The sequence below is a fragment of the Ambystoma mexicanum genome, chromosome 7p, assembly GCF_040938575.1.
Source record: "Ambystoma mexicanum isolate Mex_15411 chromosome 7p, UKY_AmexF1_1, whole genome shotgun sequence".
Taxonomy (NCBI): domain Eukaryota; kingdom Metazoa; phylum Chordata; class Amphibia; order Caudata; family Ambystomatidae; genus Ambystoma; species Ambystoma mexicanum.
In genome coordinates, this window is record NC_090939.1 from 803,900,193 (window position 1) to 803,915,551 (window position 15,359).

Here is a 15,359-nt window from a genome sequence, read left to right on the forward strand (position 1 = left end):
CTGCTGTAGATTTTGCTTAAGAGTCTGGTGCGTGATCCTTTTTGGCCTTTGTGCCTCAGTTGCATGATGCGATTAGACACATGTGGACTACTGTACCTGTGACAGCCTAAGTGGCTTAGGCCTCAGTCTCTTCTCAGCTGCTTTGGTGTGTGTGTGTAAACTTTATAACTCACCTATAGATGTTCTGATGGATGTGCTCTATTTCCTTTTTGCCAGTGTTGTGATTACCAAGGAATCTCTGGGGGATCCTCCATTCCCCACCTCCAGGGGTTGCATCTCAGAGTGTAAGGCTGCCACGGCCACCAGAGTTCCCCTGATGGACTTGGCTGGTGTTGCCACTGTAACTTTGTCACATGGGGGAATTCAAGGCCCCTGTCTGCTCCCCCCCCCCCACACCTCACTCTCAATCACTCTGCAATGCCCTGTCAGATCACTTTTACAGCCTCACCATCAAAAGAAACCTCACCAACAGCGCCACATTAGGAACTATCCCCCTCTCTCCCTCTCTTACCACTCCTCTAACTCCCCCCTCAAACGCCCTCCTCTGCTCGTTCTCCTCCATCTTCCATCCAGAATTCCTGAAAGTCCTTTCCAGCAGCCACCTCTCAGGATCCCCTGGAGACCCCATGTCCCCTGACTCCTTAAAAACATCCTCTCCCACACCTGTGCAGGCAGCATTGCTAGATCAATAATTAACTATGTACTAACATTCGGTGTTTTACCAGCAGCTTTCAAAACATTTCATGTCAAACATTTACTTAAAAAGCCATCCCTCTAACCACTCTACCTTCCAATCTCAAACAACTGCCTCATTGTCAAACTATTAGATTGCATGGCATACTCCCAACTCTGCCACTTCACAAAATCCAATTACCTCCTCGACCCTACCCAATCCGCATTCAGACCCTTCAATGGAACCAAATCCTCCCATGTCTCTGTCTCGGATGACATGAAAAGATCAGTAGGCTCAGAACTATGTGCTGCCCTCATCTTGCTTGACCTCCTAGCAGCATTTGACACAATCTACCACATCACTCTCACTGACAGACTGCACTCTCTAGGCATCAGGGACACTGGGGATCATTATGACTCTGGCGGTAGCCGTGCCGGTAAATACCACTCCCCATTCCCGTTGAGTCCTATTGGACTCAACGGGAATGGGGAGGACGGATGCACCGGCACCATTCGTGAATGGTGCCAGTTCATCGTCAAGGTCTGCGAGCGGGTGTCGTTCCAGAAACAACGGTATTGGCAAGCTTTCCGGTACTGTTGTTTCCGGACCGGAAAACTTGGAATGAGGCCCACTGTTTTAATTTGTATCTCCTCCTTCCTCTCCAACCACTTGCAAATCACCAGCCTCCCTCCCTTCTCCTCTCCCCTACCTTGTCTCTCACAGGGTCCCCCAGGGAGCTTCCACTCCCCATCCTCTTCAACCTCTACCTAAGCCCCCCCCCAGCACTCATCTACTCTCACAACCTTATCTGCTACAACTGCACGAACGACACACAGATCATTTTCAAGATTCCCAATTCCCTGGCCTTTCCCCACCCAAACTTCAACTCCTTTCTCACTGATTTCGACCACTGGATGACGGTCAAACACCTTCTCCACAATCCTGGTCAAACTAAAATCCTGATTTGTGGCAAGACAGCACTTCTTCCTGAATCCACCCCTTGGCCACCCTCTGAAGGCCCCACCAGCCCCTGCAACATCAACTTCAGTAAAGAACCTGGGATGCACACTGAACTCGGAACTTATACTCTCTTGCCACATCAACACCATCTCTAGATCATGCAACTTTCACCTCTGCATCTTCAGGCAAATCCTACCCTATCTTTCTGACCCTCATAGAATATTTGCAATTCTGGCCATCATCATCGATTGTGATTATTAAGTCAACTCCCTCCACCTAGGTGCCCCTGCCTTTCAGCTAGAAAGCTCCAACAGATCCAAAACTCTGCAGCAAGGCTCCACCTTGCACTCTCCCCAATAGAAAACAGATCCCCTGCACTCAGAGTTATCCACTGGCTTCCAATCAGCTGACTGGCCACTTTCAAAGCCATGTGCTTCACCCACCATGCTCTGCACAAGAAAGGCCATGATTTCCTCCTAAACAAACCCACACGCCACCAACCCAACAGAAACCTCAGATTTGATCTACACACCTCCTGGTGTTCCCTCTGTTCAATTCCACAATATTAGGAGGACTCTACTTCTCCGTCCAAGCACCCACAATCTGGAAACCCATCCCATTCAAACCCTGCCTTATAGAGGACCACCTCACCTTTAGGATGACCCTCAAAATGTGGCTTTTCCCCCTGAAACCTGGAATTCTCCTCCTGTCAACCCTACATGACAATATTTAGGCCATGACACCAAGCCTGCCCTCCCTGGTTAGTTTGTAGTCCAAGTCAAGTGGCCAGAAGACACCCACTTCAGTGACATGCCCAAGACATCATACCAGAGGAGACGGTTAGTGCCTGAGGTAAAGGCCACTGTTTGGCACCAGAGTCGAGTCATGTGACCAGAGAACACTTGGTCTCAGTGGCTCAACTAGGACGCCCCAGCCCGGGTGGCTGGCCAGGGGCTCTGGATGGCTTGCATGGAAAGCTCCCATGCGCAACTTGCCATTTTCATCTGTTGGAGCCCCCAACCAGCCCTCGAAAGCAGTCGATGGCAAATGCCAGGTAAGAGACAACATCCTTAAATCTCATAGCCAGTGGTTTGCATTCAGTTAGGTGACTATTAAAATTTTGCCAGTGTCTTTTTGCTTGCTGACTGGTATACTATATCCAATGTATTCATACGAGGGGTTCCATGTCATTTTACTGACAAGAGTTACTTTGAACTAATTTACTTCAAACTAATTCCTTTGAAAAATGTCATCGACTACTACCCATACCCCATGCACCTCCCCACTCCTTTTACCCCCTTTCTGCACCCATAAAATGTGATGAGTTTTTTCGGAAGAAGAATTACTTCGAAGTAAACTACTTCAAAGTAATTCCTGTCTGTAAAATGACAGGCTACATATACTATCTGATTGCAGAGTGCAACCTGGTTTGAATCCAGGTGAATGAAAAAGATAGCCAGAGTAATTAATTTAGGCAATCTGTAATGGAGCCATCACTTTAATTCCAGGTGAATGCAGAATGCAGGCACTTTATTAATTCCAGTTGAACTTAGAATGTAGCTATTGTAGTGAATTTAGGTGAACACAGAATTGTCTTTGTATTAAATCTAGGCAAATGAAGAATCTAGAATGGGTACTGAATCTAGACGAACAAAGAATCTCAGCCAATTTTTGAATCTATAAGAACGTAGCAGATATTGCATCTAGAAGAATGTTGAAGGTAGTCTTTGCATTGAAACTAGGAACAGGTAGAATTTAGCCTCTGAATTAAAGCTAGGTGATTTAGGGCCTCATCATGTTGGGTGGAGCAGTAAAAATGTGGCAATAACGTTATTACCACTGTCTCACCATTCCGCCCAACTATGAGCTGGCCGTAAAGTCACCCAGCTTTACCTGCAGTTTTGAGCTGGAGGTAAATATGGCGAGTTTCCACCCATTTGCAGCGCTATTACCGTGGCACAAATTATGCCACGGTAATAGCGCCCAGCATGCCCCATAGAGTCCTCTGGACTCTAACAAAAATGGGGACTTACAGCCTTACTGCAACTTGGGATCCAGCGCTAATAGCACCGAACCGAGCTGCAGTAATGCTATCGGCGGTATCCTAGCAGATTTACCACGGGGATACTGCCAAGTTTCTGGTGAGGCTCTTGGAGTCTAGCCATCGTTTTATACCTAGGTCACTGTTAGAATGTAGACAATGCATTGCACCTCTCACACTCCATGTAGAGGGAAACTAGCCGAATGTACGGCCGCAGACCCACATGCATCTGCCATCATACAACACTCGAAAACACTTTGCACAGCACCTCTGCCATAAGAATGCAGCAACCGTTCATGACAGAAATTCGATAAGTAGCTGCACACATAATATCCCTCCCACTCTTGCATATCCTCTAGCACCACCCATCCACATTCCAGCTTGACAAGGGTGGCTAGAAGGAACTTGTCCACCCCTCATAGCATTGTAATGGCCAATATGCACACAAGCATACTAGCATCTCCTAAAATTCTTCCCATATCTGGAATCTGGTCGAGGGTGTTCAACTTCTAGCACACTTTGACCATACTAATGGTGAAATGCGCTATACAAATGATGCATTATATTACATTACATTACATACGCTACTACTTCTGGCCCTGTTATCTTTATATGTGTGATGCATGTATGAATGTATGTATGCATTTATTTATTTATGTACGTATGCATGTATGTATTTATGTATGTGCATATATTTATTTATGGGATTTGCCAACATAAACACAGCTAGTGAAAGGGAAGTGCAAAAAAGTGGAGAATACAGAAAGAGATAAGGACTGGGAGAGTCAGGGAAGCAGGAAGGAGGGACGAAATATGCCACACTTTTACTTATCTACCTCTGTCTTCAATTCAGTGTCTATGTTTGGAAACAAAATTCAGGCCATGCCACGCCCCACCTGTGCAGAAAAACACTGAAGGAACTTAAATCTTATTCACAGTCAACAGAGACATTACCTAATTCACAATGTTCAAGTTTCTGAGGGAAGGCTGCAAACATGGTTAACGCTTTGCTCTCTTAAAAGAGATATTGTTGCAGTCGCTCAAATGGACAGTTACCAGGCAGTGTCTGGCGAATGCATGTGCTTAGATTGGTTTGAGGATATCTCATAGTGTTCTAGTATTTCCCTGAAGACAACAGAAAGAGCAAAAGCAACACACAAGGCTCCTGGCTTGTTTTCTTGAGGCGTTTGTAGAGCAAAGATCTCACAAGTGGAAGCATTTCCACACTATTTCTATGGAAGTCTCAGTGCCCTCGGGGTTGATGATTGCATGCAGGGGAGTTGCTAAAGAATGAAGAAAGATTTCTGGGCAGAAGAAGAAACTGCTGGAGGCTGGAACAGGATGTTAGTTACCCAGAATTAAATGCCTTTCTCTCCTGATTCTTTTTGGGGCACTGAATAATCTCAGACTGATTTCAGGTTCATGGACAGACAGAGATTTTCATAATAATCACACCTGTGCTCTCTCCAAGGCTCTCTCGATTAGTGTACAAGAAAAACAGAGAGATGTTTCATATTCCCACCAACTAGCCAATGTTTGCGACCTTTGCGACTCTCTCTCACTCTCTGTTCTCCTTTCTGGCCCGACTCACTCTGCAGGTCACACTCTGGATGTTCTGATCACCTCAGACCTTCCCCTTTCTGTCCCTCTCACCACTCCTCTCTCCTGGAGTGATCACTTTCTCCTTTCCTCCCAGCTCACCCTCTCTACCCCTCAGGCCAAGCCAACTCCATCACTGCCACCCACATTCTCAGTCATCCGACCCATGTAGCGTGTGTCAGATGAGGCTTTCAGCACCTCTTTCTCACCCCCGTCCCCCTTTGGCTGACTCTCACCCTGACACAACACTTTCCATGCTCCACTCTGCTATATCTGATACTCTTGATTTTCTTGCTCTGTCATGAGGATCTGCCTGAAGCCCAAAGCCAAGTGCAACTCCTGGTATGACTCAGACCTTGTCACCCTTAAACGCAAGTGCAGGGTGGCTGAGAGGAAATGGCGTGCTTCATGTACATCCTCTGACAAACTGGCCTGCCGCCTGCTACAAAGGCAATACCGGCTCTGTGTCTGCACTAAGAGAGCCCAAATCCAAGCCCGTGTCTCTGCAGCATCTAACAACTTGGCCTAACGTTTTAAAATCTGCAAGGAGCTGGCCAATTCTTCTGCAGTCTCTGCCTCTCCTGTCCCCTCTCAGGCCCTCTCCACGGCCCTGGCTTCTCACTTCGTCTCAAAAACCCAGGACATCCTGTCCTCTCTCTCTTCCTCTCCCCCTCCTCCCTCTACCCCCTACTTGTCACAAGTCTCTCCCCTTCTCACCTGTTTTTGTTGTTTGCTTGAGACCTTCTTTGGTGACTTCTTTCGCAATGTCCGGGATTTGTATAGACCTGTGCGCCGGTCTTCGGATTCCAGCGTGAGGATGACAATCCAACTCCAGGATACATTCAGATGTCCAGGACGGAGACCAGGAAGGAGCAATGTCCGAACTCGGAGACACGGAATGCCATGACCCAAGTGCGGGCGAAAATTCCGGAAGTTCGAAGGTAAGTTTTGAGGAAAGGAGGGAAGGAAAGGGGATTCAAGGAACCGGGAAACAGGATGCAGATGAAAGCCCCGAGCGAACTCTGGCAACACACGTCCAACTACAGCAAGCGGTAGTGTTGAGACGCGCAGAGCCGCGGGGCGTGTCTGTTTAGTAGAACGCAGAGTGTGGAGTGCAAGGACTGGCAAACAGCGTTCTGTGTCTGGCGGCCATGTTGGAAGGATTACTGCATTCAATCCCCTATGTGTCAGGGGCCACGAAGTCCAGAAAGAACCTAGGCGACGGTTCATGACAGTATGCCTCCTCTGAAGCCCAGGTCCTCCGGGTTTGCCTGGATGGATAAGATAGTATCTTCGAATCAGCATGGGGGCATTCATGTTTGACACGGGTTCCCAAGTGCGCTCACTGGGAGGATAACCTTTCCACTCGACCAAATATTGTAATTGACCACGTCAGTACCTAGAGTCACAGATTCTGGAGACCTCTTATTGACAATCACTGGGGTAGATCTTGGAGCAGTTCGAGAGGGCTGAACATATGGTTTGAACAGAGATGTGTGGAAGATTGGATGGATCCTTTTCCATGATTCTGGTAGTCAAAGTTGAAAGGCCACTGGGTTGACGATTTCTTTTATAGAAAAGGGCCCGTAATACCTGGGAGCCAATTTATTTGGTCGTAGGTGACAGGGATGGAGTTTTGAGGATAACCAGACCTTATCGCCAACTGAATAGGAAGGCCCAGGTCTTCTTTTGGAGTCTGCATAATGTTTAACATCTCTTCGGGCTTTTTCAAGGTGTTCCTTTGCTTCTGTGTGCACAGTAATTAGTGTTTCAATCCAGGAATCAACCGCAGGTACTGGGGTAGGGTGTGGAAGAATGGACGGTAGAATCTAAACGATGAAATCCTTGACTGCAGAAGAAAGGACTAGTTTTGATAGCTGAATGATCCGAATTGTTGTATGCGATTTCGGCCACAGGTATTAAGAGTGAACATTTATCCTGGACCTTGGTGGCAAAGCAACAAAGATACTGTTCCAGGGTTTGGTTTACTCGTTCAGTGGCTCCATTGATCTGTGGGTGATAACCCGAAGACAAGGCATGTTGGATTCCCAGTATACGACATAACTGTTTCCAGAACTGGGATATGTACGGGGGTCCCCTGTCAGAAATGATCTTGGATGGTAGTCCATGAAGCCGGAATATGTGTTCCAGGAAAATTCCAGCAAGTTCAGATGAGGATGGAAGTTTGTATAAAGGTGTCAAATGAGCCATATGAGTGAACAAATCAATGGTAAACATTATAGTTGTGTAGCCCATGGAAGAGAGTAGTTCCACAATAAAATCCATAGCAATGATTTCCCAGGGTCTTGTTGGTATTGTTGGTTGGAGCAGGAGACCTGCTGGTTTTTTGTTATCATGTTTGTTCTGATTGCAGACTGCACATGTTTGGATATGGATCTTGATATCATCCTTCATCTTTGGCCACCAAAACTGTCTTTGTATTAGATGGAGAGTGTTGGTGATGCCACGATGTCCTGAATGAAAAGTATCGTGGCATAGGCTTGTGGTCTTTTGTCTCAGTCCAGGAGTGGGAATGACCAAGCGATTGTCCTTAAACAGGTATCCGTCCTTTGTTTTGATATTCCACCGATTGTTTCTCTTAAACTCCTTCCAAGGTTCAGAGGACTGGGTTTGAATTCGAATATCCTCCAGAAGGGTAATTGCTTAGGCAACAAATATTGTGTGGGGAAACATCATAGGAAAGGTCCGATCTACAAGGGGTTCATAATCAGGACGTCTGGATAAGGCATCGGCTATAATGTTATGTGTTCCAGGAACATGATGGATTTGAAATTGGTATTGGGCAAAAAAGACTGTTTCAACATTCTAGGGATTGCAGGACTTGAAGATTCTGATGGTCCGTGCGGACTTGTACCAGGTGTTTGGCTCCCAAAAGAAGATGACACCAATCAGTGAAGGCTTGACGGATGGCTAGCAATTCCTTTTCCAGGACTGAATAATGAGTTTCACTGGGGGTCAAGGTGCGAGAAAGATAGGTGATAGAGTGTTCTAACTTGTCGCCAAGTTCCTGTTTCAGAACTGCCCCAATGGCATAATTGGAGGCATCAGTTTCGACAAGGAAAGGTCCATCAATGTCAGGTTGAGCTAGAATGGGAGCTTGTGTGAACTCCGACTTCAACCGCTGGAACGCTGAATCTTGGGCAGAGGTCCACCGAAAGGGGGTATCTTTCTTTTACAATGTAACAATGGGATGCACAATCTCAGAAAATGTTGGTATACATTTCCGGTAGAAGTTAGTAAGCCCTACGAAAGATTGGATTTGTTTTACAGTGGTTGGAACAGGCCAGGATAGAATGGAATCAACCTTTGAGGGGTCCATTCCAATTCCTTTTGGGCTAAGAACGAATCCGAGATAGTGAACAGTTGATACATGGAAGATACACTTCTCGGGTTTAGCCAGGAGCTTGTGTTCACGTAGACGTTGTAAGACTGTCTTTACATGCCCTTCATGTTTCAGGTGGTCCTTGGAGTATAAAGTATGTCGTCCAGATGTACAATAACGAAGAGGAACAGCATATCAGAAAACACCCGATCCATAAAATGTTGAAAGATTGCTGGGGCATTAGCAAGTCCAAAGGGCATAACCAAGTATTCAAAGTGGCCAAAGGGTGTTCTAAAGGCTGTCTTCCATTCGTCACCTTCCTTTATGCGAATAAGATGGTAGGCACCCCTGAGATCTAATTTCGTGAAGACGACTGCACCTCTGACTGCTTCCAGGATGTCTGAGATGAGAGGCAATGGGTAACGATCCTTGAGAGTACACTAGTTAAGGCCACGGTAATCTAGGCATGGTCTAAGCTCCTTGGAATCCTTCTTGGGGATGAAAAATAGTGAAGCGCCCACCGGGACTTGGATGGTCATATAGTTCAATTTTCCAAGTTGGTATCCAAGTATTCCCGGAGGGCCCTTTTTTCGGGTTCTGACAAAATAAACATTCTCCCGAAAGGGATTACTGCTGAAGATTCAGTATCAATGGCTCAATCCTCAGGTCTGTGTGGTGGAAGAGCTTGAACAATGGCTGTCAAGAATACATCTGTGTAAGCCTGATAGGCCCTGGGAATCGGGATGATGTTAGAAAAGGTGACTGGAATTTGCAGAGTTTCTTGAGAGTCTTCAGAGGACCTTGGTAATGTGTCTTGCGATAAACAGTGGGACATAAAATGTTCAGAACCAAGAAGCAAGGAGCCTGCTGCCCAATTGATGTAGGGGTTATGCTTCTGTAACCAGGGCATGCCTAGAACCATTGGATAGTGAGCTGAACTTAGGAATGTCAAATTTGATCCTCTCTTGATGGTGGTTTATAGAAAGTATGACCTCTTTAGTTTGAAGGGTTATGGGTCCCGAAGACAGGGGTCTCCCATCAATAACTTCTACAGGTTGCATTGTCTCTCGAGTTTCATGTGGAATGTTGTGAGAAGTGACCCAATCATGATCTATGAATATGCCCATGGCTCTGCAATCCACTAATGCTAGGATGGGGTAAGATTCTTTCTTGGAATAGGAATGCCTGTAGAATCACAAGATTATGTTGTCCAGGAGAGTTCAAGGAAGGAATTGATGTGGAGCAGACATCTCTCTCCCGAAACTGTGTCCCATTTAGGATCGGCAGCTGGCGTTTCCCGAACGCCGTGGAGGAGCAATAAGGCACTCTCTCACAAGATGTTTATCGGAGGCGCAATACATGCATAGACCAGTGTGAATTCGGCACATTCTTTCTTGTGGGATAATGGGGCCACGGAAGGCCCCCAGTTGCATAGGTTCTGGATCTGAGGTAGGAGAAGCTGTGGGCTCTGGTCTGATTGAGTGGTCTGTGGCAGCCTTCTGGAAGGTTAATTTGGATTTATTTTTCTCCACCTTTCTTTCCTGGATTCGAAAGTCAATTTGCAAGGAAAGGTCCATAAGAGCCTGGAAGGAGTTTGGGCGAGCTACCCTGGCTAACTTGTCCTTTATTTCTTCATTCAGGCCTCTTCAGAAGAGGGTGAAGCTGGCTTCTTGAGACCAATCAGCTTCCTTCACAAGTTGTTTAAAGCGGGTCACATAGGTAAGCATATCCTGGATCCTTGTTGAAATTCAAGTAAGCATTCCTGAGCGCTGTAAACCTGCTCTGGGCGATCAAACATGGTTTTTAGGGCTTCCACAAACCCATTGTAATTATCCAGGAGGGCGTCGCCCGAATTGACTAGGGGGGGTTGCCCAGGTAAAGGCGTTACCAGTGAGGTGTGAGATCATGAACCCCACCTTTGCTCGAGGAGTGGAAAAGTAGTAGGCCTTGAAGGTGAAGTGTACCAAACATTAATCAAGGAAGGCACGGAGGGTCTTTGATGAACCATCAAATTTGTCCACTACTCCTCCCAATAACACACTTTCCTTAGTTGCAGAGTCACGTGACAAAACTAGCTGCTTTAATGCAGCATTCTCAGCCTTAAGGTTTTGAACTGCTGTGGTTAGTTCCTGCATGCCTCGCATGAGGTCTTGAACTGCAGCTTCCATCTCTGTGTCTGTATCATTTTTTAGGCGTCTCAATCTGTCACAAGTCTCTCCCCTTCTCACCTGTTTTTGTTGTTTGCTTGAGACCTTCTTTGGTGACTTCTTTCACACGGTCTGGGATTTGTATAGACCCGTGCGCTGGTCTTCGGATTCCAGCGTGAGGATGACAATCCAACTCCAGGATACGTTCAGATGTCCAGGACGGAGACCAGGAAGGAACAATGTCCGAGCTCGGAGACACGGAATGCCGTGACCCGAGCGCGGGTGAAAATCCAGGAAGTTCAAAGGTAAGTTTTGAGGAAAGGAGGGAAGGAAGGGGGATTCAAGGAACCGGGAAACAGGATGCAGATGAAATCCCAGAGCGAACTCCGGCAACACACGTCCAACTACAGCAAGTGGTAGCATTGAGATGCGCAGAGCACTGGCAAACAGCGTTCCATGTCCGGCGGCCATGTTGGAAGGATTACTGCATTCAATCCCCTATGTGTCAGGGACCACGAAGTCCAGAAAGGACGTAGGCAACGGTTCATGACACTACTCTTCCTATGGCCCTTCTGCGGCCCCCTCTCCTCCCTCCTTTTCTGCCTTTTTCCCTGTTCTCCTGTGTGCTCATCTTACTTGATCTGCCCTCTGCCTTTGACACGGTCAACCATGCTATCCTGCTCAACCGTCTCCGTGATAACCTGGGGATCACCCATCAGGCCCTGGCATGGCTGACTTCTTTCCTTTCGGAGTGACACTCCCAGGTTGTTCAACCAATACCTGGTACTTCTTGCCCACTGTATTGCTGCGATCTGCTCCAACTTCCAGTGCTATGCAGATTAAACTCAGCTCATTTTCAGGCTACCCTCAGCCACCTCTTCTCACTCTCTCATCTCCGACTATCTGTCTGCTATCCAGGGGTGGTGTGCCGCCAATGATAACTGCCTTAATGCCAGTAAGACTTAGATTCTCCTCATCAGCACACCCGCTCCCTCCTTTCGTGTCACTCGCTGTCCGGCCTCTCTTGGCCCTCTTCCTACTCCCACCTGTGAGGCTGAAAACCTTGGGGTCATCTTCGACTCTACATTCTCCTTCTCTCCTCACATCTCTAATATCTCTAAGAAGTCAAACTACCAGCTGCACCTCCTCAGAGGCATTCTTCCTTTCCTCTCCTTCCCCCAGAAGCCCACTGTCTCCAGAGCTCTGGTTCTCTCTGGGCTGGACTACTGCAACAGCCTCTTTCTAAATCTGCTGCTTCCACTCTCCGCCCTCTGCAACTCATCCAGAACAGGACTGCGAGACTTGTCCTTTGCCTCAAGCTCAGGGATCGTATCTCTCCAGGACTGAAATCTCTTCACTGGCTCCCAGTGGCTGCAAGGATAAAGTTCAAAACCTTCTGCTTTGTCCACAAGGCCTTCTGGGGCATGGGGCCTCAATGCCTCCAACTGTCTCTTCCTAAATATCTTCCTTCTCGAACTCTTCACTCATCCACATCCAACTGCCTCAGGGTCAGTCACTTCTTCATGCAACGAGTTGGTGGTAGATCTCTTTCTTCGGCTGGGGCCTCCCTCTGGAACAGCCTCCCTGCCTCCCTGAAACTTGAGGAGAATCATCTCCGGTTCCAGAAGCACCTCAAAATCTTTCTCTTTGCTTCTGCTTTTTCTCCCCCTCTCCTCTGCTGACCTCCTGCCTGAAACTGAAACTGCATAGGTTACCTGGCCACCTTTCTGACTCGGGCTCAGGTCCCTCCCCCGCCAGTCACACACGCCTGCACTGCCTTCCTGGCAACCCCCACACTTGGGGATTATTTCTGTATCCCTACAGTCCCACTACTAGCTCTTGACACCTGTTGTCTGTACTTACCCTTGCACTTGCCACATGCTGGCCTTACCTTTATTTATTGTTATTTATCCTATTATCCCATGTACTGCACATTCCCCTTTCCCCCTTCCCCCTTCCCATGCACTTGTGCGATCTGAATGACACCTCGCCTAGTAGGATCGTTGTTTCCCCCCTGTTCCCACTCCCGTGCCTCGTTGCACCTTTAAGCACTTGTGTATAGGTGTGTTATAAATGCCATATCATATCATATCATATCATATCATATCATATCATATCAACTGTGTTCCAAGTGTCTCCAACTGACTGTTGGTGCCAACATCGAGTCCCTGAGTCTTTCTGGGTTCAACTTTGAGCTGTTGGCATCAGGATGTCAATTGAAGGGTAAATACTTGGGCTGGCAAGAAAGAAAAAAAAGGGGAAACAATCTCTTTTCCATGGACTGTGGTACCATCCAGAGCCATATAAATTGTTTCACAACAGAGGATGAAGATCTGGATGACTTCCTGTGCCTTTTACTATCACCGGCGAGAGAATCAAGGAATACGCTAACACTGGAAACTCTTCTACAATTCTCATAAAGGCTGCCACACAAGATAGATCAGACCATTAATTTTGACAGTAGCCTAGATGACATGGTTTACCGTTTAAATATTGATCTCTAATGTGTATGTGTCTTTAGCCCATAGTAGTACCAATAAAGGACCTTAATAAAATGATCAGTATTACAGGTAGCCTGAGAAGCCTAAGGGCCTCATTAAAAGTGTGGTGGTCTGGAAATAATGGTGCTGGTCGCACCGTACCGGCATCCTTTCCGGACCGCCACACAGCGGGGGCCACTGCACTTGGCAGGTCTGACCTGTGGGGCGTAATGGCACACGGCCACAGAGTTTCCACAGAAGCACCAGCACCGTTAGCAACAGTTCCAGTGCTTCCGTAATCTCATGGACTCCTATGTGACTCTTTGTGAATGGGGACTTACACTTTCCACCGCCTGATATCCCGGACTGCCTGGATTTGTAATGCCCTAGAGGCACTAGGATCTCAGGAGGCAGAAAGGGTGTTGCAAGTTCGGCGGCAACCCACCGGACTTGTTATGAAGCCCTAAATCTTACAGTTTCCGCAGTGCCTCACACAATCATATTATTTCACTCAGCCACTGTCACTTTTCCCCAGCAAGAATAAAGGAAGTTGAAAAGAAGCAGCTGGTATTCGACAATGTGAGGGTGGGTGCTGTGAGACCAATGCATAATTTCCTTCTGATTACTGTATGGGGGACCTGGCCTCCCATGCCTCCAAGTCCTTTTTTCCCACTGCTAAGAGGCATTTGTAAAAATAACACATTTCTGAACTTAGCAAAAAACATGAATGCAATTAAAACTCTCCCATGATTGACATGGTGTGCATTTCTCTTGCTGACGCGAGTCAATCGCCTTTTAATGTTGTGAGTCTCATGTAACTGGTCCCTGGAGGTCCTGCCAGCTCAGTTTCATGGTCTTCACCTTATATTTTAGTTGCGAGTGTCAAAAGCAGGGACCAGCAAGAGAAAAACCTTGGGTACAGTGGGGTCTCACGAGATGTGCCTCAATAACATCCATTTACTTGTATTACTGTGGAAAGAAAGCCTCGTATATTTATATCCATTACCTTTAAAGGTCCGTCTCAGGTCTTCTCCTCTGTCTGCAGATGTTCTGTTATTGGGAAATGAAAGGTAGCGCTCATTTTTGGTAATAGCCTGTTTAAAATAATAATAACAATGATTTTAGTGATGGCAATATCAGTAGAGCGTAAGCATCAGACCCTTGGACTCAAGGTATGCAAGCACTGGACATCTTATGCATTTTGTTGTGCACAAGGACAATAAACGTGTATCTTTACAAAGTGTAAGTACAAAATTGCAAACATATTTTTCCCCATGTTGAGCTGGCAGTAATTTGCTCCATATTACATTTCAAATATATTGTATCACTCTTGTTTTGCCCAGGCAATATATTGAGCTGGACAATAATCTTTGACCTATAGTTTCCTTTTCACGTTAAATTATAGAGCATATACGTGCTGGCATGTCAACTGCTATGTCAGTATTGGGGCAAGGTGTAATGCTTGAAATGCGGTCAGTTTATAGTGAAGTGAATTAGTTTAAACACTAAATGCCACATCCCAACCCAAAATAAAAATACCAATACCAACAATGCTGTTGGTCAAGCCCTACCGGCAGGTTTTTCACTCACACATCATCGCCGTTACTAACGGTGCCAGTGCTTCAGTATTCCCATCCCCATGGAGTCCTATGGCAGTCTGTTGGAGTAGGAACTTACTGTACTGCCGCCACCACTGACATCCTGGTAACACAGCCATGACAGGTGGTGGTAAAAGTGATACGAGGTTGTGGGTAACCCGCCAGTAGCACCAGCGGGTTACCGGCATCCTCGCAATGCGGCCCAGTGGGTCTCATCACAGTGTTGCTGCTGCAGTAAAAGTGCTGTGCAGTAAATTCGGGTACTTTTACTGCACTGGCAAAACAGACGTTTTCTGGTGGGGGCAAAAATTAAATCTGGGCCCACTGAAAAGGAAATGCCAGAATTACTGCACCGGTAATTCCGGTGTCGGTAATTCCAGCAAACCTCTCAATAGGGTCCTATGGGACTCCATGGAATAGGGAATTACTTACCTTCTGGCCTCTGCCGGATTTTCCGGCAGACCGAGTTCGAGTAATGGTCAGTCCATTTGGTGGTATCCCGCTGTTAATAACGGCGG

At 46.9% G+C, this 15,359-nt stretch overlaps 1 protein-coding gene across 2 annotated transcripts in view; it reads right to left on the minus strand.

Annotated features, from left to right (window-relative positions):
* LOC138526328 (sodium/hydrogen exchanger 4-like) overlaps positions 1 to 15,359 on the minus strand; it is a 794,744-nt gene that overhangs the window by 39,218 nt on the left and 740,167 nt on the right. For both annotated transcript variants that reach the window (XM_069636929.1, XM_069636928.1), the window contains exon 11: positions 14,250 to 14,337. In XM_069636929.1, the coding sequence (XP_069493030.1) occupies positions 14,250 to 14,337 (88 nt within the window). The remainder of the gene's footprint in view (positions 1 to 14,249; positions 14,338 to 15,359) is intronic.